Source organism: Rhamphochromis sp. 'chilingali', assembly GCF_963969265.1.
Source record: "Rhamphochromis sp. 'chilingali' genome assembly, chromosome: 12".
Lineage (NCBI taxonomy): Eukaryota > Metazoa > Chordata > Actinopteri > Cichliformes > Cichlidae > Rhamphochromis > Rhamphochromis sp. 'chilingali'.
The window spans coordinates 36902288-36927744 of NC_137939.1; the positions used below are offsets into that span (position 1 = coordinate 36902288).

The following is a 25457-nucleotide window of genomic DNA, read 5'->3' on the forward strand; positions in this document are numbered from 1 at the left end:
CTCGATGGCGTTCCTGAGCAGGAAATAACGCCGGCCTCAGACCACCTGAGAGGAGAAACCAGCAGTTTGGCCTGAAGAAGGGAAGACGGAGGCGTTTCGTGGTGCTGCGATGTCTTCTTCTGTGGTAGCAAGGCTTAAATGAAGAGAGGTCCCATTGTGGTTTTACCATCTCCGTGTCTTTATGCTTAGACAAGCCTGAACTGAGGCTTCGTCATCTCACGCCTCAGTTCTTCCTCTGTCAGAAACTTGGTGTTCTCTGTTCTGATTGGCTGCCCCCCACAAACAGAAGGTTTGAACAGCAGTGAGTACACGCCCCCTCTGTGACATCATCATCAAAAACTGTGAAACTGAGCGTTCAGAGCAGCCTGAGCTTTAGACTCAGTGTTACTGAACACTGAAAACACGAGTACAAACCAGAGCAGCCTGAACACACAGACACGGCAGGTAACGACAGCAGAGGACACAGGTGAGACGCACAGGTGAGGCTAAACAAACAGCGAGGTTACCACAATAAAACAGGAAATAACTAAACAGGCGAACGTCACAGACTGAGACCTGGAAGATAAGGAAGGCGGAGCTCTATAACGACAGATACCCGATGACATCACTAAGCAGGGCTCTAGACTAACGTTATTCCATGGTTGCACCGGTGCACCTAAGAAAAAAAGGTGCACCAGCACAAAAGTGAGGCGCAATTTTGGGGGGAAAGTTGCCGTCCACACAGACACTATTGATTTGTAAATGATTAACTAACAATCTGTCAACACAAAGTTCTTTATTTGGAGCTCAGTTACAAGAAAGAGAAGTTACTGAAAACTGCTTGTGCTCAAAGTGCGTTGGCTCTCTTTGGTAATACTGTAGACGATGTTAAACGTAATCATCACATCGGCTCCTCTGACGACCTGCTTGCTGCTGAAAGGCAGCGGGCGGAGGGGACACGTGGGCATTTATCGCAGCATATAAAGTGTTTCTGGATACACTGCTGCTTTTTCAGCACTCAGAGGCTGATGGCTCCGTGTCAGAGCTGGCTGTGAACGTCAGACAGATCAGGCCAAGAAAAAGTCATCAATCGTTCTTTTCTCATTACCCACAGCTACATCCACTAGGCTGCTCACCCGGGCTGGGCATCATCACTGATTTCTATAATCCACAGGTGTCGAACTCCAGTGTGATTTTATCAGAGTGAATTCATGACGATGTTTATCAAACGTGAAGCGTAGTTTGGATCTTCTTTTGCTGCTGGTTCAATGAATTTTGGGTGGAGAGAAATAAAACCTGCAGCTCAGAATCGAGCGCAAAAAAGACGTAAACGCAAAGCGCGGCCCCGCTGACGCATCAGAGTCAGCGAGCTGTCGGCTTTCAGCCCCGACGGCGTGTCCGTATGCGGGCCGTCGGGTGAGAAAGCCGAGAAAGAGAACGCTAATTCAGACGCGACGGTCCGCTCTGCGTTTTTGTGTGGGGTCCGTTACCTGCTCTCATTTACTGTTTGGTGGTTGTTGAAATAGTTTTGAGAGCTTTAACCTGAGATGCTGACAAAATTCATTTATATTTAAAAGATTCAGGATTTAATGAATCGATATCACTTTGTTCAAGCTGCTCACCTCTATCCGCCTGCACTTTCAAATACACACAAAGGACCACGGCCAATCACAGAGGTCCCACCCCTGACTATCTCTGATTGGGACACACGATGAGGGCATGATGTGTGTCAGTTGTTGACCACACGGAGACTTTCAGAGTTGCAGAGACCTTTTTTGTTACTGGAGCAGTTGGACCAAGGATTTTTTTTAGTTGCACCACTGAAAAATGTGGTCGGATTTGCGACTAGATTGGCTGCACTCTAGAGCCCTGCTGAGAGTACAAACACCTGGAAGTGAGATAACAACACAGGAAATACACGAAGGTGAGAAAAGTAAATATAAAAGACTCAAAGTCTAAAACATAAAACCCTGAAACAGCAGACTCAGGCTGACGGATTTTATTTGGACGTGAGCGATGGGTGATGTCATAGTGGTGGTTTCCATCTTTTATTTACAGTCTGTTTGATCTACTATAGTGGTTCATACAGCAGCGTTCAGATTAGCAGGTTACTGCTGTGTGTGTGTGTGTGTGTGTGTGTGTGTGTGTGTGTGTGTGTCGTAGACGAGCTCACACGCACACTAACTGTGAATAAAGGTTTTAGTCTTCACCTAAAGTGCAGTGTGTTTTCTTTGGGTCACGTGACTCGTGCACGCCGTGAAACTCACGGCGGATTTCTTTTAAGAGACGTGAACTGGTGAAGCTTTTAATGACGTCACGTCGCGTTCACCTGTCTGCCGCTGCTCTGGTGGGCAGGAAGTACTGATTTGCTCATATTTGACGCTTCCTGCTTTCCGCGCACCAGGACGGCCCCACGCGCCCCTCCGCTCTGCAGCCGCTGGGTGGAGGGCTGGCTGTGTTGGAGGAGCAGAGGAGAAGCAGGAATCAAACAGGTGTCCGGTCAGCTCCATCAGCCCGCAGGAGGAGGTCCACATCGACGGTGATGAACAGCCGAAAGCTCGCAGCCTCCTGACCGACAGCGGAGCTCACAGCAGGAGGAGCAGGAGGAGGTGACCGACTGCTCCGCGCTGTAACAGGTGTGTCTGAGGAGCGCGCGGGTCACCCCCGCCCCCCCACACCGGAGCAGGAGCTCCGTCTCCTCTCCTGGACATCCCAGAGGCGCTCACTCGTCTTTCTGCAACAACATAGGAGGAGGAGGAGCAGGAGAGGGAGAGGGGAGGCTTTTTTTCAGACGGCAATTTAAAAACGGAGGAGGCGTGCTCTCCTGTCGGACACGGTTAGCGGCTCTGCCCGTTGTCAGCTGCCCAGTGTCGGCAGTGTTTGATCTCATTGGGTCCGGACTCGTTTCTCCCCCCGGCGCGGAGGCAGGGAGCCGCCGCGTGTCCGGTGGATCCATCAGACCCGGACGGTGAGCGGATTCGCGCACGGCAGAGCGGAGCGGCTCTCCCTCCCGTCCCAACCGGTTATCATGGCAACCAGGACAGCCGGGAGCGCGGGGGACACGGTGACGGCCCCCGCCCTAGAGCGGGCCCGGGCCCCTGGGGCTCCCGCGGAGGAGTTCCAGGACTGGTGCCTGCGCACGTACGGAGACTCCGGTAAGACGAAGACCGTGACCCGCCGCAAGTACAACAAGATCCTGCAGACGCTGCTGCAGGGGGACGAGGAGAACAGCCACGCGCTGTTCCTGCACGAGAAGAGCGGAAATCACATCAACGCCAAGTTCAAGTTCTGGGTCAAATCCAAAGGCTTCCAGGTCAGGACGCTGCCCGACGCCAAGGGCGGCTCCGCGGGCGGCCCGGTGCTCTACGTGCCCATCAAGGCGGCGACGGTTAGTGACGGTTCCTCTTTCTCCCACAGCTGTGTGTGTGTGTGTGTGTGTGTGTGGGGCAAGGTTTTTCTGCGCAGTGTACCAGGGGCACGGAGAAAAGTTGTCGTACCATAGGCACGAGCAGTGTGTGTGTGTGTGTGTGTGTGTGTGAATCAGGAAGTGAGAGTGAAGCTGCACTTCACCTGGCTCAGTGCCACCTGTTCCACCTGAGCTCCGTTTCAAAGTAAAACCAGCAGAACTATTCAAACTACCGAAACTTTATTTATACAGGACATATTCAGGGGTAGATGTGTTTTTATTAAAAAAACACAATAGTAAAGGTGAGAGGAGGTGATGATGATGATGTTTGAGGAGGTGCACACAGCAGTCACGCCAGCACACGATGCTGTTTGTGATTTCTCTTTATAATGAATCCTGCGCATCTTTTTATGTCCACATACAAACCTCACGTTTCCTGTTCACAGTGTAAATGTTTGTCTTTAAACCTGATTTGTGCTCTAAATGTGAAAAGTTTGAATTTATCTGGACGTCACACTGATGATTATGCTGATGCTGGTGAACGTGCCCGCGAGGCGTTCATTAGTCAGATTAATCTCATTAGTCTCCTGATTGGATGTTCAGATGATTGAGGCCTTTTCTGTGTGTGTGTGTGTGTGTGTGTGTGTGCGTGTGCCTAATGAAGCTGAAATAGGCTAAAACGCTGTAATATAATATAATCACTTCTCTTCACAACAAACACCTGAGCAGGTGCACAGAGCCGTGGAGTGGAAACGTCTGCTACCTTTGAACTGGATCATTTTCTAAACCTGTTTCACTGCTAGTGTTTACATTACACCCCATAATGATTCCACTCCTGAACTCTGAACATGTGGATGCTTTTACTGACAGGTTAAAATGATTCTGACACTTTAACAAAGCTACAAACAGTCGCTGCATCGACTGTAACAAACATAACTGACTGACGGGTCGTTTTATGACGTTTTCGACTGTTTGAAACATAAATAAGATTTCAAATCCATGGATATCTTCTCAAGTTTTTCTTTTTGTTGAGCTAATTTCCACAATAATTCAAAGTTCACGATTGAGAAGACACTGCAGGAGAGAAGGATTCATTTAAAGCCCTGAACCTCCCTGCCATCACCTGCTAATTTAACACAGTCCATGTTTTTCTGAGCGGCAGCTCGGTCTAAGCTCAGGTGAGGTGGATAACGGGCACGTCCGCTCAGCTGCAGCTCTCTCAGTCACTGACGCTGAAAATCAAACCCTGAAGTCAAGCGTTGCACCCGCGTGGACATCCTGTGGGAAGATTAATGAGCTCGTCTTCACACGTTTATGACGTTTCGTGGTTTTTAAAAAACACATGCTGCATATAAAACATCCCGGTGCCCACCAGCGAGCTTTGGGCTTTCTCCGGGAACGTGATGGAAAATATGTAATCTGTATTTTATTTAAGTGGGTTTAATCCACAAAAGCCTGAATAGATCTTTGTTTGTCACGTGGAGTAACAGTAAGCACTTCAATTCAATCACAACAACCGTCGCCTTATATTGTAAGGTAGACCCTACAGTGATGCACAGATCAATCCTCACTGAAACCACGGGCAGCCTGATATAACGACTATCTGTGGAAGCCTGTGGAAGGTCTCCCTCCTGACGCTCCGCCCTCATCGTTCCCGCTCTTTGTCCCGATGCTACAACGTCGCCGTGGATCTTCTGATGTGTCAGTGACTCTGGGCTGATATCAGATGTATTTTTTGGGATCATCCAGGAGTAAAAGCACAGTTTATCTAATAATAATTTATTGATATTCAATAGAAACTCTTTAGCGACATAGTAAAGTTTTCATTCCAAACTTGATTTCGATTTATTTTTCACACTTTGTGACGCTGTGGCATCATTGATGTTACTGCAGTGTCAGCTCTGTTCGTGGGCATCGTCGTGCAGCAGGAGGAACCTGTCGCGGTGTGACAACCTCCAAGCATTTCATCCTGATGCCTGAGGCCAGTCAGGGTGCTGGTGCCTAGCCTGTACAGGTCTGTGCGTCCCTCCATGGGTATGCCTCCCCAGAGCACACATGTGCTCAGGTGAACCTGCTGTCATCTGTAAAAAGTAGGAGTGCAACGATACTCGTATCGATATTGAACCGTTCATACAGTGCTTTCGGTTCGGTACGCATATGTATCGAACAATACAACATTTGTAATTTATTTTATCAACTTTCCTTCTGACGATGCTGTCTGTGTGGAGCGCTCAGTGGATCTGCGCTCGACAGTGCAGCCTAGGCGGAGTAGTCAAACGCAGATCCACTGAGCGCAGCGCAAGCTAGCGAGACAGAAGCTAAGCCCGTTGCAACATGGCAAACTGAACCTCCCCCACCCTCATTCAGATCTGGCCTTTGGAACTATTTTGGTCTTCATGTGACGTATGACCCTGAAGGTAAGCGCGTCATGGACTAAAGTAAAACAGTAGACACAGCAAACCTTACTGATCCAGGAGGAGCTGGATTACCTGTGGAACCTCTGCAGGGGCCAGGTATGGTGCTACCACCAGTGACACAAGACGAGGAGGGGAACTGTCAGAGACCTCCACCCGGGAAGCTTTCCTGTTTGGGGCTTTGCTCATTGTTAGCCCTGACCGGGTCGATATCTCAAAGTTTAATTAACGTGATGCTAAACTCAGTGTGTGTCTCTGGTGTGAGTGGATAACTAAGTCCACCAACAACCCCTCCAACTTCTTGCCTTCTTAAAATGGAAAATCGTATCTTGTGTGTTTATCTCAGTACATGTGAGACCGGACGGATGAAAAATTCTGTCAAATAATTTAACTCAGTTTTATTTATAAATCACAACAACAGGCAGTTGTAGATCCTACAGTAATACATGCAGAGAAATACCCAACAATCATATGACCCCTTATGAGCACTTTGGTGACAGTGGGAAGGAAAAACTCCCTTTTAACAGGAAGAAACCTCCGGCAGAACCAGGCTCAGGGAGGGGCGGGGCCATCTGCTGTGATAGCTTGGGGTGAGAGAAGGAAGACAGGATGGGTAATTAGAAATCACATCTATCCACATGTTTGACCCTCCAAACGTTGCTGCTGTTCAGTTTTCCACCCTCGTTTGCGTCCACAGTTGGAGCTGGTTTAGTGTTTTTGGAGATCAGTCACAACGTGACGTGTTATTGGAAACCAGTTAGCTAACCTCCTGCTACAAACAGAAAGACCACAGGTCCACATAGGGCTGCTCAATTAATCGAATTTTAATCTCGATTACGATCTGGGCTTTCAACGATCATTAAAAATGACTGAGCCGATTAGTAGCCCCTCCCTCGTGCTTTACTCTTGCGCTGCTCCATGTGGCAAATCGAGCGCACCTCTCTGCATTTCGAACACGCGTCACAACAATTAAGAGGACCCGAGGGAAGCTCGGAAAGCTCGGAAAGCTGAGCAGAAGTTATTTGGAGAGGAGAGTGACTGCTGTTGGTTGAAAAGGGAGGTAAAAAAAACTTCAGTGGTGTGGAAACATTATGGGTTCAGTCAGACGTGGATCAAGTAGACACAGTGTGTAAACTTTGTTACAGTGTAGCTGCACCACAGAGCAACACTGCAAAGCTCACTAAACACAGATGTTTACATTTTTCATTGATTTCTTATATTGCAAACATTTGCACTGTTATCAGTATTTGCACTATTTTATATTATTTTTTAAAGTCATTATTCAATACATTGTTATTGTTAACCCTTTAAATCCCTGTAGAACCGGGGGCCTGTTCTTCGTACCGCGCTAAGTGAGTTAGCTGGATGAGATTGTTGACGATTTCGCGTGATCCTGGATCGTTCGGTTCCCCGAAGCCCATCCGGGACTTGCTGTCATAGCAACAGAGCCGTAAGAGTAAACCTGCTCGGGAGCAGGTTTACTTTATGTAAACAGGATTAGATCGCGGCCACGCAGGTATGCCCGCTTCATTTATACGAAAGCAACAGCGATATTTTACCACTGTTGTACCATAAATAAATAACATCAATGTAACTAAAGATAATGCAGCACCTGATCCATTTATTGATGTCACACAGATACATACAGGTCATTTCCTTAAAAAAGGGAAATGTACTATTAACATTCTATTACATGTATGTGATTATTACAGATGTAATTCATATTTCAGAGTAGTAATTGTAAATTACTTCGTGTAATCAAGATGAGAGACCACGGCTATAAAAGCGAAGGTGGATTTGGGAAGCCTGTCGCAGCCATGTCCTGTCCGTTTACGCGAGCAGCCCATTGCGGAAGGTGCAAGATTGATAAGGAGAGTCCTCAGAATTCAGCATATATTGCGGGACAGACAGGATCCTTTAGCTCAGCGCGACAGTGTGCTCATCAGAGATGGGCAGTAACGCGTTACTTGTAACGCGTTACTGTAATCTGATTACTTTTTTCAAGTAACGAGTAAAGTAAGGGATTACTATTGCAAAATCAGTAATTAGATTACCGTTACTTTCCCGTAGGAACGCTGCGTTACTGCGTTACTAAAACCGTGATTTTTTTTGCGAGAATGTCTCATGACAGTGACGTAAGCAAGTGCGACGTTGGTGACAGCAGCTGTGTGCAGATCAACAATGGATAATATATCGAGTGCAGAGAGAGTATGAGCGTGCAGCGTTTAAAGCGTGGAAGTACTGACCTTACTTTGAGTTTGATTCCATAAAAAATGACAAAAACATTAGTGTCCATCGTGCGTGGGAAGAAAACTTCTTTTTACAGCGAAAAAACCCCTAAACTTCCGAGCAAGCACCGAGTAGCTACGACGTGATGGGAAACTCACAGAGACACTCGCGCGGATTCTTCAACTGACCGCAGCACACCTGCACCAGGGTAACCCTCCGCCTACCCTGCTCCTGCTTTACAGGTGAAAATAGAGCAAAAGGACCGCTGAGTCTTTGACTTTATTTATGTTCTGCTGTGTTTTACTTGCATCTGTTTGAAAGAGTGAGTGAAAACACAAAAAATATTTTATTTTATGAGCTGGAATGTGTAGAAAATAGGTTTAAATGTTAAACTAATTTCTTCCAGTCAGAGAATGTTGCATATAATTACATTTTTGCTTGATGCATAAAGTTAAAAGATTAAAACTGATAAAACAAGTTTTAAAAAGAGACTTTTCCATTTGATTACATTTTGTATGATGGATTATGTAGAAAAAGTAGAATTGGGCTGAAAGATCTATCACTTTATCACCTACTCAGGTTGTAAATCGTGTTTTTAAAAAGTAACTAAGTAACTAAGTAATTAATTACTTTTGAAAATAAGTAATCAGTAAAGTAACGGGATTACTTTTTGGGGGAGTAATCAGTAATTAGTTACTGATTACTTTTTTCAAGTAACTTGACCAACACTGGTGCTCATAGAGAGATATCGATTTTCCCGTGAGGGTATTATTCACTTAACCAACTTGTTGACGAGGGGGTGCAGGACCACCACCTGTCTTTTGTTGCTCTGCCCTTTTCTTGGTTGCTGTTATAAACAAACAGATTATTCCAGGGTCTCTTTCCAAGAGACGAAAAGCAATATAAGTGATAAATATTACCATTCTGTAGGATATTCTTATATTTCACTTTTACTTGTTCCCATGTTCTAGTGGGTCCTGTCGTGGCTCTAATGTGAAAGAGGATATAATATAACAATATAATATAATGTAATATAATATTGGATAATATAGTGTAATATAATAAATCTACCCTACCGCCTACTGGTGTTGGCCAGAGGGGCCGATGGCGCGATATGGCAGCCTCGCTTCTGTCAGTCTGCCCCAGGGCAGCTGTGGCTACAACCGTAGCTGCCTCCACCAGTGTGTGAATGTGAGAGTGAATGAATAGTGGCATTGTAAAGCGCTTTGGGTGCCTTGGAAAGCGCTATATAAATCCAATATATTATTATTATTATTATTAAATTACTTACGAGTTTAATTTGTCAGCAACTTCCTGCCAGCCCTCGCTCCTTGCTTTTGCAGCCTTTGCAGTGTTCCCTTGCGTTCTGATTAAACTCTGAAACTCCTGAAATCCCTCACTCAAGAGTTCTTGCTCTGCTGCCGAAAAATACCGAGCCGAGCGCGCTCCGTCGACATTTTCGCCGACCAATCAGAGGGTTGCCGATCAATGTTTCTACTATCGATGCGTAGCCCCTTTTACGACACCCAGTGATCTCACATTACTGCGTCCAGCTGTACTAATCGTCAACAGCAGGTGTGTTCGGGGAACCGGATTAGCGCGCTCACGGTTAGCGCGATGGTTTGGTCTTGGATGTTTCATTTGATCTTGGATGTAGTAAGCGACGTACGAAGCACAGGGCCCGGAACCGTGTAAGCTAGCGCAATAATTTGTTTTGCATATGAAACCGGAGGAGTTGTACTTACATCTTATGCCATCAGCTTGTCCTCGGTCACGGTTTCCTTCCACATAAAGCTTTGCAAAAACTGCATAAAAAGCACTTGCAGGAACAAAAACGTAACATTCCAGAAACACGCTTTGCCGATCCGATCAGCTGATCGTAACACTTCCCACATTGAAAAAGACGTCAATGCGAACTTTTTTTTTTAAACTTTATTTAACAAACAATGAGTATACAACATACGAACAGATGAAGTATACAAAACAACAGAACATGAACACACAAAGCCAGGGGTAAAAGAAAAAGGTAACAATTATAAGAATACACGCAAAAATTCACATACATATATTGTTGTGAGAGGCTTTCTGTTGGTGGCGTCTGATATTGATTGTATGTACATTTGCACATCCTTAAAATAATGACAGAAATATGGTGTTTTGTTAGTAAACTTACATTTATGGATAAAAAATTTAGCTAAAAGTATTAAGAAATTTATCATAAAAAAACATTTCTCATACTTCTTGGGGAACTTAAAGAAACAGAAGAAAACTCCCTTAAAATATGGACAATAACAAAGCTGCTAAATTCTTCCAGAATCTCTGTGTAGAAGAACAGTACCAAAAAAGATGTGTCACAGTTTCTGGATGATCCCCACAGAAAGTACAATTAGTATTTATGTCCCTTTTAAATTTGACCATGTAGTGACTACGTCAACGCGACCTATCGCATGTCCGCCATTTCCTGTCCAAAACCGGAAGTGATGTCATTTACGCGGGAAATGTAGTTTTTTACTTGTAGGCCTTAAAAGCCTTTACTGGTGTTTTTATAAGTCATGTTTGACTCTATACTTTTCTGAATAGTTTCTGTGATGCTTAGAACTCAAATTGCACTGCTTAAAATAGTTTATTTTGATGCACCTGCTGCTTTCTTTGCAAATTTGCATCATAGGATTGTTTTTTGTTTTTCCTGCAGTATATAAAAATTGCTGTATCTCCAAAATAAAACTATGAAGACACTCAAAATAAATTTCCTGTGGTGGGAAACTATTTTTTGCAACTTTTTTGTATTTAAAGTTTTGAGGGATAAGCCTCTTAAATTTCTCCAAGTAGAAATATATGTAAAAAAACAAAAACGATTTTCAATTTTTTTTGTAGTTTATTGCACTTTTTTGTAATTAATGTAGTTACTATGGACTTAATGCATACATATTATTAAAATATGGGCTATAACAGTTGTATTGATGTGTAGCAACTTGAAATGCTCCCACAAATGGCACTACAGCATGTAAACATATAATATAAGCTCTGGCGGACTTGGTTCTATAGTAGGTCTTAAAGGGTTAAATAAATATCGTCAAATAATCGAGATCTCAATTTCAGTGAAAATAATCGTGATTATCATTTTTGCCATAATCGAGCAGCCCTAGGTCCACAGACCCCGTGGAGAAGCTCAGTCTCCTTTAGGTTTCAGCCTCGTGTGTTGCACGCCAAGCAGGCTCTGATCACATGACCTCAGGCACCTGCTGTACGGCTGTAAGAAATGTGCTGTATGCTGATATTTGGCGGATCGTCCTCACGCAGCAGTCGCCCCCAGCTGCTGTCAGAGCAGGAGATGTTCACACCTACACGAAGCCGCTGCTCCCGTCCTGACTGTAACACGGTCAGTTCTTCTCGTACTGTTACTTTTTGACGTCATTTAGTGACTTCTAACGACTTTTGGGACAGCCAATAGCAGTTTTCCTTCCTGAGGAGTTGGCGTCACTGATGTCACGCCGTCCGCCTCTTTAACATTATCATAGTGAAGACGACCTGCTGACCTTCAGCCTCAGAATGATGAATGAAGATGATTTAGGTGACTTTATCGTGGTCAGGGTGTCAAATGAATACGATGGTAACGACCACGACTCTGCCGGTGAGGCTGTGTTCATCGTTCATATACAGGCTTTGCTCTCCTTGCTCACGCCCAGTAGCGGCGTCCCGCTGTTGCTCTGATCGCTCTGTGATATTTGTTTCTGTTTGTGTTGTCCTCGCGCTGACCGTCTGTTTCTGTGTCGTCTGCTACCTGCTGAGCCAGCTGACAAACACTAAACAGGATCTCACCGCCACCTCGAATGAGCAGCTTCCTGTCTGACGGCGTCACGCTGAGCGGGGAATGACCCGAGCGGATCAACAGCTGATCACACACACCGACTCACAGGTGGTGTGTGTGCGTGCAGAGTCACACACAGGTGAATGAGTCAAACACTGACTGTAGCACAGCTGCTGCTCTCACGTTGCAGCGAATTATTGCTGACAGCTGCGACGGCGTTTGGAAACGCGCTTCCTGTCACAGCAAAGTCTGAGCCTCAGATGGACGAATACTCCCGGAAATGCTTCACATCATAACTGATCCATGTCACGATGTGTCGGTCCTCCGCCTGCTTTCCTCTTCCTCCTCCTCTGTTACTCGGGTTTTACCCCCCAGCTGTGAAAGGCTGACGGGGTGTGATGGCGACACGGAAGCCTCGGCTGGCGATCCTGGTCCTGCTCGCTGTAACGGCTCATGGACCTGCAGGTTCTGACCCTCGAGCTCACAGAGGGTCTCCAGAGCAGAACCAGCACTACAGTAGCTGTTTTTATCACCCTGCTGAAACTCTGAGCTTTCAGCTTCTGCTGGCAGGAAAAAAAGTTTCAATGAGCTGAACAGAGAAGTTTGAGCTTGATTATCCCAGCTGGGGTCTTTGGTTGGACACAGTCACCCTGAGGATCACGCAGGAGTCTGATTGAGGTAACACACTGACTGCATACACGTGTGAGTATAATCAGCACTGTGACTTCAGGCTTTGTTTCCACGATGGAGAATGCAGCCATCAGATTTCACTTCCACACTTCCTGTAATGGAAGCAGAGTCTGGGGACGAGGGGGGCGACTCGCCCATCGCTGGGGCGTGGTGAAGGCTCTGGATGTTGTCGGGCTGTCCTGGCTGCACTGTGTGGAGATCTGAACAACGTTCAGCTTCAGGCTGTTTTCTGAGCACCTGCGGGACGACTTCTCTATGCCATGAGCCGGCCACGGTGGCGTTGGTTGGTTGGCTGGGGGGTAATAATGTAAAAAAAGTGAAGTGAAGCTTGTTTGTGTTTTTGCTGCTGGTCACAGTAAACTCTGTTTGTGTGGTACTGAAGCACTCGGAGGCCCCAGGAAACACTGAGAGGTTTGTAGACTAATGATAGCTGCTATCTTTGCTCTGGTGTCAGGCCCATGCGATGACTACTTCCCCCTCTGTCGGCTGTCTCCAGCTGGAGCAGCAGACGTCGGCCTGTTTCGAGCACGAACGCTTAAGCGGCGACTCTGTGAACAGATGAAGAGCTCACGGTGGGAAAACGGCGCTCAGCCTCTGACCTGCTGTTCTTGTTTAAAAGTTTTCCATAAATCAGAGAAGCAGCCGGAGTCCGGCGAGCTTACATCACTGGTCTCGAACGGGTCCCTGTGCTGATGAGTCACGCCGAGTTAGGAAACATCAGAGGAACATCACACATTAAAGCTGTGACGAGAAGTGTGCGTGTGCGTGTGTGTGTGCTGTCAGGCTCATGATTGGAGTACAGGTGGAGGCGCTCTGCTGGAAACGGAGACAAACATCCGTTTTAGGCTCTTTGGAAGAATTGAATGTAAATGAGTGGATTTAGTGTGTTTTTGACCTCCTCACAGTCACCGGTGACCTTCAGGGTCACGTTCGTTCTCACAGCTTAATGAGAAACCAGATGAATCTCGTTAAATCGATGGCATCAGGTGTTTCTTGATTTTATTGAAGCTGAACCAAAGCTTGCATGAATCAGTACGTCAGAGATGAAAGACTTTAAACACACAAAGACACAAATATCTTTGCTCTCTCTGCGCGTCTCTTCTTTTATCACCTGAAGTGAAATAAAGCAGAAGAAACAAACTTTCCAAACACTAAAACACTTTAATTGGTTGGATGTGAGACAAAGAGAACGTGATTTCTTCCAACAGATTGAGCTCAAAGTCTTAATTGGTGAGGCTGAATTTAGCTGGTTGCCATGCCTTCAAAGATTTCTCGGTAAATACAGCTCGCTGTGTTTAAAATAAGGAGCGCGGTCACCTGCCGTGCACCTTCAACCAATTAAAACTAGAATAAACTTTCTTCTTCCACTTTGTTTAATATGAGAAAAATGAGCCTGAAATTAAGCGTTGAAGAAAGAATTCGATGCAGTTCTCTCACCTCCTGCCTTCAGCTGATCCCACAGCCAAACTCAAAGCAGCCGCTCGCCGTCACGGCACGGCGCTCTGCTGTTACGGTCGTTGCGTTTTCTTTCGTCTTTGTTTGCAGTAAACCGAGCAAAGTGCAGCTTCTGTTCAAACATGACACGAAACCTGCGTCACTGTTAGTAACGTTAGATTCAGTCATTAATACTCATTTTGGGTTCATGTGTGAAAGAAAGGCACATGTAAGAGCGAGGTCAAAGGTCAGAGTAACGTGATGCTTAGAAGCGTCGTACATCAGTCCTTATATATCAGTACAAACACAGAACTCGGGGCGGGGCTGGATGGAAACGTTTGGAGGGTCGTGAAGTCGAGAGCTGGTAACCACGAGCATCGTGGTCGTTAGCTGCAGAGCTGCGGTCAGGCTAAGGCTAGCAGAGAGAGGGCGGAGGATGACGGTCCTCCGTGGACAGAGACGAGCGTTCACACTGAGATTGTGCTGCGTGTGCACACAGCTGATCAGAGCGCCAGGAAGCCCACGGCTCCATCGAGCGAGGAGGCGCTCGGCCTGGAAGCGGGGCGATGTCTTCACAGGAGGAGCGACGTTGCCGTGTGCGTCCGAGCGTTGAGGTTCTGCGCTCCCTCAGAGAGGAGCAGAGCTGCTGAGAACCTCCGCGTGGATCCTCGCTCCGCTACCTTCACTGAGCACGCTCGGCTCACCTCCCCCTCCCTGTTCTCCTGTTGCTATGGTGAACGTCTCCTTTGGCGATGGTGAAAAGAAATTAACACCAGTCTTAATTAGACTGCAAGGCTTCAATTTCCACCTCCATTCCTCCTCCTCCTGCTGACCTTCTCCTCCCTCTTGTCCCCCCACCCACCACCACCACCACCACCTGAAAGGCAGGCGGCCATATTAACAGCAGCCACCAGGCGTCATTAATGTGAGCCGTCAGTCAAAGAACCGAGTGAGCTGGTTGGACGGCTCCCAGACTAACTGCAGTAAAGTCTGCTTTGAGTCAGCTCGCACGTGTTCGTGTGAACACGGTGAACGAGGAGGGCTGCGCTTCTAAACGCAGTTCCAGTCTTTGCAAATGCAGCTGGTTTGAGTCTGTGTTAACCGACGGGTGGAGCTGCTGTGCGTCATCACGCCGAAGCTACAAGCCCATTACTGCACGAGGAGGATGCAGGTGTGGTCATGTGTCAGACAAACTAAAATCACGTGTGGGTCTTTGTGTGGAAGCAATGATTGAACGATGATGATACGATCGTGTTTGGCCCGACGGTCTCCGTCATGCTTGTGGAGATGATTCTGCCTCGGAGCAGGACGGCAGCTCAGTGTGACCGCTCACGTGTCAGGTGGTTTTCCCATCATGCTCCTGGTGTCGCTCATTTCATCACCAGTATCAGAGCGTCGTCATGGTCGATTCACTGAAGAGTTGGAAACTGATTAAAATCAGCAGAGAGAAGCTGCACGGCCTGCAAACTGTAACTGTTTACTGTGTGTTTGTGCTGTGTGGCACAGCTGCTGCAGAATATGGTCGCACACTGTGTGTATGAACACATGAAATAACAGGTTAATGCTTCTAACCCACCTTCAGTACGTCACTGGTGTGTGCGTGTGTGTGTGCGTGTGTGTGTGTGTGCGTGCGTGTGTGTGTGCGTGTGCGTGTGTGTGTGTGCGTGTGTGTGTGTGTGCGTGCGTGTGTGCGTGTGTGTGTGTGTGTGCGTGTGCGTGTGTGCGTGTGCGCGTGTGTGTGCGTGTGTGCGTGCGCGCGTGTGTGTGCGTGTGTGTGCGTGTGTGTGTGTGCGTGTGCGTGTCTGCACTTACACAGCAGCACCTGTTCATGTGTGAAGGCTGAGTGCAGCGCTCTGATAGGTGTGAGCGGTGTGTTTGTGGGTGTCGGGCTCTCCCTCTGCCGTGTTTGCTCATGAACCGTGGCGGTGGGTCAGGTGCAGGCGGCGCCCGGGTCATCCCGTCGTCTGGGTTTCCTTCAGCCTTCGAGGCCCATCGAATCCGGGCTGCGTCTCCTCTTATGCTAATGTTTAAAGCGCTGCCATCCTGCAAAGGAGGATCTAATCTAAAACATGTACCCTGATCTCTCTGAAGCTTTTACTGTGACACCGGCGACTCTGCTTTGTGCTCTGCCTTCTGCTGTTGTTGACACGAGTGAAAGATGGAGCGACCAATGGATGGCTGGGACTCTCTTCCCACGCTGTCACAGTGAAGGAAGTCGGCCTGTTCATGGATCCAGAAACACGTTGGGATGGCAAACCAGCTGCTCGTTACGCCGTGCCCATGCCGAACAATACCGTACGCACTGCAGCACATTATCTTATTCTTTTCTGCTAACTCGTTATAATACAGCCTCTAAACTTCAGCATATTTCTGTGAAGTTACAAAGTGACTATATTCACAGGCTGGTTACGGAGCATTATAGACCTGCAGAGGATGTAGAACACAACGTCGATCGTGCACAGCAGCGTAGTGAACATGATACAAAGATGTACAAAGGGCAGATTAATCATCCTTCCTTTGTTCAACAGCAGTCTGATGTTGCTGAATTCTAATTCAAGTGTCATTTCAAATCAAACACCTGACATCCTGTTTAATTACAGGGGAGTTACGCCCTCGTTCACGGCTGTTTTATAAAGTGTTATATGATGAATATACACTGTCTTAAACATGATTATAACTGTTCTGAAACAAACCCAGCACAGTGGATTGTTCTGGGTTTATTAGCAGGAAACGCGATGCTTCGATGCTTCGATGCTTCGATGCTTCGATGCTTCGATGCTTTGATGCTTCCTGCTTTGGTTTAAACCACGGATCGGTTTTTCTTTGCACTCATGTCTCCTCCGTGTTCAGGTGGAGCTGTTGGAGAATCTTTTGTTTTCTGGAAGGTTTTCCTGCTTTAGAGCAGGCGGGAGGAGGAGGAGGAGGAGGAGGGAGGTGTTCTTGTGGGACAGCGGCCTTCTCATTATCACATCTTCCCACCTCCCCCTTTAAAAAAACCATACCTCTCTCCAGTATGCCTTCTCTTCCATTTTCAGCCTCCCCACAGATGCCTGCCCCCCATGCTCGCCTCCTCCTCACCTCCTTCCTCCTCCTCTGTGCCCCTTCCCTGCCCTGCTGCCAGCGCTGCTGGATAATTAGCTCAGTGCTCCTCAGAGCAGCAGTGTGTTGTTGCGTGCTCGTGTCTGCATCACCGTTCTCTGGCTCATCATCGTCACAGTAATCCTCTCCTCTCGTGTTGATCTGACGGCGTCGTCATTGTGTTGAACCGTAACAATGATGTTTAAAAATGGCTGACAGGAAACATGCGGTCCTTTTTGTTGTGCACTGTAAATGTCAGCAAGTCCTCAAAGTGGAATCAAAACATGTTGATGCGTCAGAGCAGAGGTCACCAACCTGTTTGAAAGTGAGAGCTACTTCTTGGGTACCGATTAATGTGAAGGGCTACCAGTTTGACACACACTTCTCAAATAACAAATTTCCTCAATTTAACTTAATTATGTGTTATCATTAATAATTAATGATATTCATCTATGTAAAAACACTAATTATGTTAAATATTTTTCACCATAATTATAAAGAATGCAAGTAGGAAACATAAATATCAATATGCAACGCTTTATTTCTATATATCTCTGCAAGTATTTACATTTTGAAGTGATCACTTCTACAACATTTTCACTTACCACTAACAAATTTTAACAATCATGCACTGTTACATACATGATTTTTGTATGTATGTAACATACAAAAATCAACTTTCAAATTTTACAGAACTTTTCACCAAATCTGCAGCATTTTAAAGCAAATTGTCACATGTTACACTTAACAAACACATTTGTTTTTCAATAATTAAATTCAACTTTGACATGACACTGTAATGTTGCCACTGAGAACATCTAATATGGCTTTCTTTGTCTGTTAGTGGGAAACCTGGCATTGCATGCTGTTCACCAGTGTGTTGTAATCTGGGGTATAACTTGACACTGCAGCTCTGAGTGAGTCTTGCAGATGTGCATCAGAGAGGCGTGTTCTGTGTTTGTTCTTGATGAAGTTCATGTCAGAAAAGGCTGATTGGTTGAACCAAACAGGCTGGCAACCTTCACAGCTGCTGTGCACACACCACTGTACTTTTCTGTGTCAACAAGGCACCAAAAGTTTGGTGCACCCTGACAGGCTTTGAGGTGGACGTCATTTTGCAATGTTCCAGTTTCGATTTCCACCTGTCCAGCATCCAAGCTGAACATTGAACTTAGTTGCTCAGCAATGCATGTTGTGTCCACATTCATGAAAGGATTGGAAACAAATGAGACACATGGCTCAAGCTGATCAAGGTCACAAAACCTGTTCTCAAACTCTCGACCGAGTCGGTTTATGACTTGAGTGTACTTTTCTGCAACTTGGTCAAAAGTCTCAGATGCAGAAGCAACTGCACTTTGCCAGATCCTGATCCAACTGATCGGCCAAGTTCCCGGACATAGCTGACACTCTTCTAACAATTGTAGCTGCCCCCAGCTGGACATCGGAGAGAGTGGAGATTACATCGTTTCCATACTTCTCGTCGTTAAGCACAGCTTTTGCAATTATCATCATTGCTTCTTTGAAAACCTTCCCGTCTAAAAATGCCTTCTTTTTCTTAGTCATGAAATGTGTAGCTCTAAATGAGGCTTCGGTTGCTTTTGGGGAGTTTTTCACCGGTCTTGTGAAAAAAGACTGCTGTTTGCTCAAACCTGCCTTTAACTCGCAGTGTGCTGCCCTTTGGGTAGTTAGCATGGTAGCTTGTGTGACGCGTTGGGAAATGTCTCTCCACATTGTGCCACTTTGCCGTTGCCACAGTCGCCCCGCAAATGAGACACACACATGAATCTTTCACAGTGGTAAAAAAGAACTCTTCCTCCCATTCACTGTGAAAATGATGTTTTCTTCCTTTTTTCCGCCATGTTTTCCTCATCTCCTCACCTTTGCCTTTGCTGGTCTTCACGGCAACTGTTTCCGTGGAGACCAGCTAGCACTAAATATTAGATCATGATCTAATATTTAATAATAAACATTTTTTTTATATATTATCTCTAACAAATTAACACCAATGCAATTGTGATTAAAAAAAATAGCAAGAAAAAATAAAAATAGATGCAGCTTACTGGTAAGTTGTTATGGTGAGCTATTTTTAGAACAGGCCCGCGGGCGACTCATGTGGTCCTTGCGGGCGACCTGGTGCCCACGGGCACCGTGTTGGTGACCCCTGCGTCAGAACATCCAACCTGCAGTTCCTCTGATGTCCAGCAGGGGCGGTAGTGAGTCCCATAGACTCCCATGTTAAAATAAACATGTATACACAAACTGATTGGTCTCTGTGGATCATACATGGGCACAATGCTTCTATAACTCACCTATTTTCATTATTAGGGGCGTGGCCTCTTTGACTGACAGGTGGATGTAGCTGCTAGCTTCACCTGAGCTGGACCTCTGGACCGTGTTTGTGCTGTTGGAGTCTTCTGGAGCATTTTTAATGACATCATGTGACCAATATCACAGCGGCTGTGAGGTCACTGTACTAACAGAGCGTCTGAGGAGGCGGAGCTTCATTTTGGTGTGCAGTGAGATTCTAGGGTTTTGATTGGATGTTACTGAGCACTGATTAGCAGCATCTGGCTGAGTGATATGGAATCCAAAATAGAAGATTAATGTCAAAGACAGGTTTGAACCTCTTCTACCTGTAATGCTTATTTAACAGGTTTGTGACTCTGAGAGCGCCGTGATACTCAGAAAGGTCATTTATTGAACTGGGGCAGCAGCGCTCTTGGTTGCCTGGCAGGTTTTGGGTCTGGACTCTAACAGGACTGAGAGGTCCTGATGATTATGCCTCATTATGAAGATTTCACACGCACGCACCTAATAAATCTCTTGGATTACAGCAGAAACACTTCTTCTTTTTTTGTGTGTGTGTGAAATCTGATCCCGTGGAGCTTCGGAGGCCGTCTTCCTCATCAGCGTGTTGCTCTGTCCACTCTGGGGAAACGGTGAAGTGAGCAGAAGCAGGCGAGAGGCTGTGCTGAGCAGAAGTTTGAAGTCTAAAAGAAGTGTGGTGGGCGAGGTTTCTGTGATAGCAGGTGAAGCTTCTATTTTTGCTGCCAGGTTGGAGGTTAATTAGCCAACAAACAGCAGCAGCGCTGTTTGTTGGCTAAGGAGCAGCGTGACAGATGCAGTTGATGAAAGTTTCGTTTGTTTTTCCTTTGAATGAGCCGAGCTGTTTTTAGCCTGCGTTAAACCCGCGGTGCAGAGCCCGGTGTGTTCACACCTTTCTCACAGACTGTCGGCGCTCTGGTCACACACGTGGAAGCGTGGCGCTCTCATCAGGCCGTACATGGCTGTTTGTCAGGTGCTGCCTGTGTCTCACTGCTTTGATTCAAACATAACGCTTCACGTTAGAGACTCCGCTCCTCATTAGCAGTGGCAGCTTAGTTTGCACTTTTATTAGCGAGGAGCTTCTTACAGTCCTGTTTGGACCTTGGCGTCTCTGTTTCAGGCGCACTTGTTGGCTAAGTAACAAAGGTACACGATCACATTTAGGGACAAACACTCTGTCAGATCCACATCTGTGTAGGTTCACAGTCACAATAGTCTGAGGAGCTTGAAAAAGGAGGAAACTTGACTTCCCTAAGTTTGTGAAGATCATCCCAGAAGCTTCATCAGTCCTAAAAACAAATAGCGGAGAGTCGAAAAGGAACACACACATGCAAAGAAAGCTCTTAAAAGTGGCCATCCCCACCTTACTTATCAGGTCTATCACAGTGTTTTCACCCTCGGTGTTAAGCTCTGGTGCTGATGACCCACACTTTGTTCGCACTTTGGCTCACGTGACGACTCGCATGATCAGCGGTGGGTCAGTGACCACCTCCCTCCCTCGCGAGGGCTTAAATACACTTGTTTGTAGAACTGAGACGTCGTCTGCTTCTTCGAGCTGCTCGGATTCCGCTAGGTTGTGGTTTGGAGAGACGGCAGGGTGAGGCGCTGCTGGGTCAGGATTGGGCAGTGGCAGCTGGTGGGAGGGGTTTTAAATAGGTAGCAGCTTCACGTGTTGATCACGCGAGTATCAGGTGTTCTGGTTCATGCTGAAGCGCCTCGAGGCAGAAACCTTTAAATGTCCTGTGGACGCTTCGCCTGGTGCACCGCCACGTCTCCGTGGACTGCAGAGCGGCAGACGGTTTCCTTTCATTCACGCTGTTTCTCACGTGTTGTTGCTTAAAATGTCCCTGATGTGATGCGTCTATTAACACCGCTCCACTTCCTGATGCTCTTGTTGGAGGCGGATCTTTTCTTCCTGCTTTGCATCGTGGAACCTGAGGGCTGTGTGTGTGTGTGCTGATGAAGACGGGCAGAGGTGGAGGCTGAAGAGCAGGGGTGGTGGTGATGGTGTGGAGGGGGGCATTCAGTTTTCATTGAATGGACACTGTGTGTATCCTAGCAACAGGCTGGTTTGGAAATGGGATGGCAAGCTGAGCTGAGGCACAGAAAGAGGGGAAACAAGAGAGCGAGGCTGCTGATAATAAGAGGGTGGAGGTGAAGGTGCAGCAGGTCAGAGCAGAGAGATGGAGGCTCGGATGGAGGGATCAGGCAGCGCCGTGGAAACGAAGAGAAGAGCAAGAGGTGGAGCAGTTGCTGTAATAATTCTACACAGGACCACCAAAGACTCGGCCCCCAGAGACAAAGACTCGGTCCATAAGAGACAAAGACTCGGTCTGCAGAGACAAAGACTCTGTCCACAGAGACAAAGACTCGGTCTGCAGAGACAAAGACTCTGTCCATAAGAGACAAAGACTCGGTCCATAAGAGACAAAGACTCGGTCCATAAGAGACAAAGACTCTGGCCACAGAGACAAAGACTCGGTCCACAGAGACAAAGACTCGGTCCACAGAGACAAAGACTCGGTCTGCAGAGACAAAGACTCTGCTCACAGAGACAAAGACTCGGTCCATAAGAGACAAAGACTCTGTCTGCAGAGACAAAGACTCGGCTCGCAGAGACAAAGACTCGGCCCCTGGAGACAAAGACTCGGTCCACAGATGATGGGGCTCAAGACTTTTGCACAGTGCATTATAATGTGTTTACACATTTCTATTATTTTTATCTGCAGCTTTGTGAAAAGAGTGGACTCTCATCCTCTTCTGAGCATAAACAGCTGGACGGTGCAGATAACTGTGTGTGTGTGCGTTGCACTGGTGTCACTCACACATTCAGAACACACTGAGTGTTGGCGGTAATGAACGAGTGTGTAAACATGGGCCTCATTAATATGGACGCTTCAGAGCCCGGTGCGTGGGCCTCAACGCCACAAACATCAAATATGAAACGTGTGTTTCACGGGGACACTGTGCAGGTGAGTTCACACCTGAAAATCAACTGGTGGGGAAAGTGTTCATGCAGAGGCCTAAAAGTGGGTCAAAGAAACAGAAATGTTTTAATGAGAAGACCCCGCAGAGAGGACACAGCCCAATATAGCTGCAGAGGGAGTGTGTGTGTGTGTGTGTGTGTGTGTGTGTGTGTGTGTACCTGTTTAGACATTGTTGTGTCTAAACAGGTACACACTAGTATATGTTCCTATACTTGTGGGGACCAACTGTCCTCACAAGTTTGAAGGTATTTGAGACTCAAAATGTGGTTTTAATGTCAGGCTTACAGTCAGGTTATGGTGAGGTTAGGCATTCATTTTGATGTTTCAGGAAACTGGCCAAAGAAAAGCATTCTGTCAATGACATGTCCTCACTAAGATATTACAATGAGAGAGTGTGTGTGTGTGTGTGTGTGTGTGTGTGTGTGTGTGTGTGTGTGTGTGTGTGTGTGGTGCTCTAAGGCGTCCCCATGCTCTCTCTCACCTCCACTCTCACACACACACACACACACACACACACACACACACCTGGACTGTACTCATTGGAGTCTATGGGACTGGCTGATGAGTGGAATGTGTGAATGAACATTCATATTAAACATGGCTTCCATCTTTCAATCAGCCTCCTGTAATTACAGTTTATTCTCAGCTCCAACCATCACCATCACTTCCTCCACCTTCCTCTTTTCTTTTGTCTCCTCGCCTCTGTCCCACTTTCTCCTGTTCTCCTCTCTTCCAGCCAATCCTCCTCCTCTTCCTCTTTGCCAAGCAGTTGTAATGGCACTGGGGGTAGGTGGGGGGGGGGGGGGTGCACATTAGAAATGTCTCCTCTGTGATAAGCTGCAGCTGGTTACCATAGCAACACTTATTACCTGCACCCCTAGAAGGAAAGGGGGAGGTAATGGGTCAAGATATGGTGTCCTAATTGTGTGTGTGTGTGTGTGTGTGTGAGGAGAGAGAGGAGCAACAGGCTTTTGCTCATTGACTCTTCACGTTGCTGCTTTACAATAATGGCCCCACCCTCCGACACACACACACCTGTCACCGCCACGCTGGATGTTTCACATACATCATAACAGGTTTGGTCACATGACGCTGAGGTGAAATGTGCCTGCAGGCAGGCCTCGATGTTTCAGGTTGCTCATGGTTTCCACTTCCTGTTTCTGTGCGGCGCGTTAACAGCGAGGCTCCGCTGATCGATGTGTTCACCCACACACACAAAAGCTCGTTAAGCGAAATAACCCACAGAGGATTATCACCTCCGAGCTCATTTAGGAAGCTCAGAGAACTTCTAATCACTCCAACTTCCAGCTGGACTTCCTGGAAGTTGGAGACTTCACGTCACGCCTTCCTGTTGGGTAGGTGTGACGGTCCAGGAAGACTGGGAGCTTTTCACAAATGTACTAAAGCAGCTGTTCTGATCATGGCCACCTCCATGCTGTATTCCTGTTTGCCAGAGCAGCTTAGCATGATCCACAGTTCAGAATAATGCCTCTGTATCCAACACTGCAGCCGTTTCACTTCCTGTTAATGTCATTGCATTTCAGCCGGGGGCCTGCAGGAGGCGCTACGAGCTGTTTGTGTGGCAGCCAGTCAAAAGAAGTCTGCTTAAAGGCGGGGAAAACAGCCTCAGCGCGCCCCTGTGGTCCTCCCTGTCCCATAGGGGGCGCCACCTGCTGCTGTGCCGGCTGAATTGCAGCCACTGTAACGTATGGAAGGTTTCCCCTGTTCTTCCTGATGATACAGGATCACTTGCAAACATGGCAGCACATGGTCACTGGGGTCAAACCGTCCCAGATGTAGGATCAGTTTAGAGATCGCGGTCTCGTTAGAGTGGGAGAGGAGCAGGAAGCTGCGACGATTCAGAGAATTTAGTTTAGAGGTAAATTAAATCCTCCCACATTTGAGTTTTGTGTCTCAGTAATTTCCCCTTTTGTTCTGGTAAATTCACAGCTTTAATTTTGAAAGTCTTCCGGGCAGTGTTTCAGTCTCTTATGCTGTGCTCTGTCTCATCTTTATTTTACTGTGAAATTTCTGAAAGGAAGCGGTGGCTTTTACCGCCGTGTTTTAGAAGATTGTTCAGAACAAACAAATCCAGCCGTGCTGTCAGTGACCCGGCTTTACCTCCAGCCCGGCTCACGCGTCCTCGCTGTGCTGAGTTTGTGTGCTGTGGGAAAAAAGGATTGTTCACAGTGGCTCAGGGGGTTGGGAAGCTTATCTGTAACCGGAAGGTCGCCGGTTCGAACCCCGGGCTCTCTGTCCTGGTCGTTGTGTTCTTGGGCAAGACTCTTCACCTACCGCCTACTGGTGGTGGTCAGAGGGGCCGATGGTGCGATATGGCAGCCTGGCTTCTGTCAGTCTGCCCCAGGGCAGCTGTGGCTACAACTGTAGCTGCCTCCACCAGTGTGTGAGAGTGAATGAATAGTGGCATTGTGAAGCGCTTTGGGTGCCTAGAAAAGCGCTATATAAATCCAATCCATTATTATTATTTATTCTGTGTTGTGTACCTCTTTCTCTCTTTACCTCCCTTCAGAGCACCTCTTTGTTTTGCTGGCACACACCTCACACTCCCACGGCCTTGTGGGAAATCGAGAGCTCCGCGTGGCTCCCTGTTATTCCCAGCCCTCGGTGTGAGGCGGAGGAGAGGGGGAGGAGTCTGTATCTGTTGGGAGGCTTTGTTAATAAATCTTTGTGAGTTCACAGCGGCTCAGTAATTAGAGCGCAGGAATAATTACACTCGATGAACCAGCACAGGAAGTGAGATGTTTAAACACTGAACCTGCAGCAGGTCGGCGAACAGGAAGTTCCCTCCCATCGTTGGGACAGTTTTCCAATGTTTGGACTGGTTATAAATTCAGGGATTTTTCTCATCATTTCAATGGTTGGCAGACCTCCTGCCTTCATGTCTGTAAAGCTGGTTATTGATCGATCGATCGATTGATTGATTGATTGATTGATTTCTTCAGCAGTCTTTTGTTTTTATTCCTGAAGTTCAGAGCTGACCCTTCAGGAGTCACGTTTGTTCTTATGGTGATGGATTTCTTTGGTATCTGTAACATTTCGTTCAGCAGAGTTCATGTCGTGTTAACATATTGATAATGTATTTATAA

General features: G+C 46.9%; 1 protein-coding gene across 3 annotated transcripts in view; it reads left to right on the forward strand.

Moving 5' to 3' along the window:
- The first annotated feature begins 2840 nt into the window (after positions 1–2840).
- The window catches only part of LOC308407498 (nucleolar protein 4-like), a 119005-nt gene continuing 96388 nt past the window's right edge, over positions 2841–25457 (forward strand). Inside the window, exon 1 of one of the 3 annotated variants that reach the window (XM_080899153.1) lies at positions 2841–3367. In XM_080899153.1, coding sequence (XP_080755279.1) covers positions 3008–3367 — 360 coding nt within the window. In that variant the 5' untranslated portion in view covers positions 2841–3007. Of the gene's footprint in view, positions 3368–24098; positions 24230–25359; positions 25378–25457 lie in introns of those variants that run through there. The other 2 variants (XM_080899155.1, XM_080899154.1) reach the window with 2 other exon arrangements.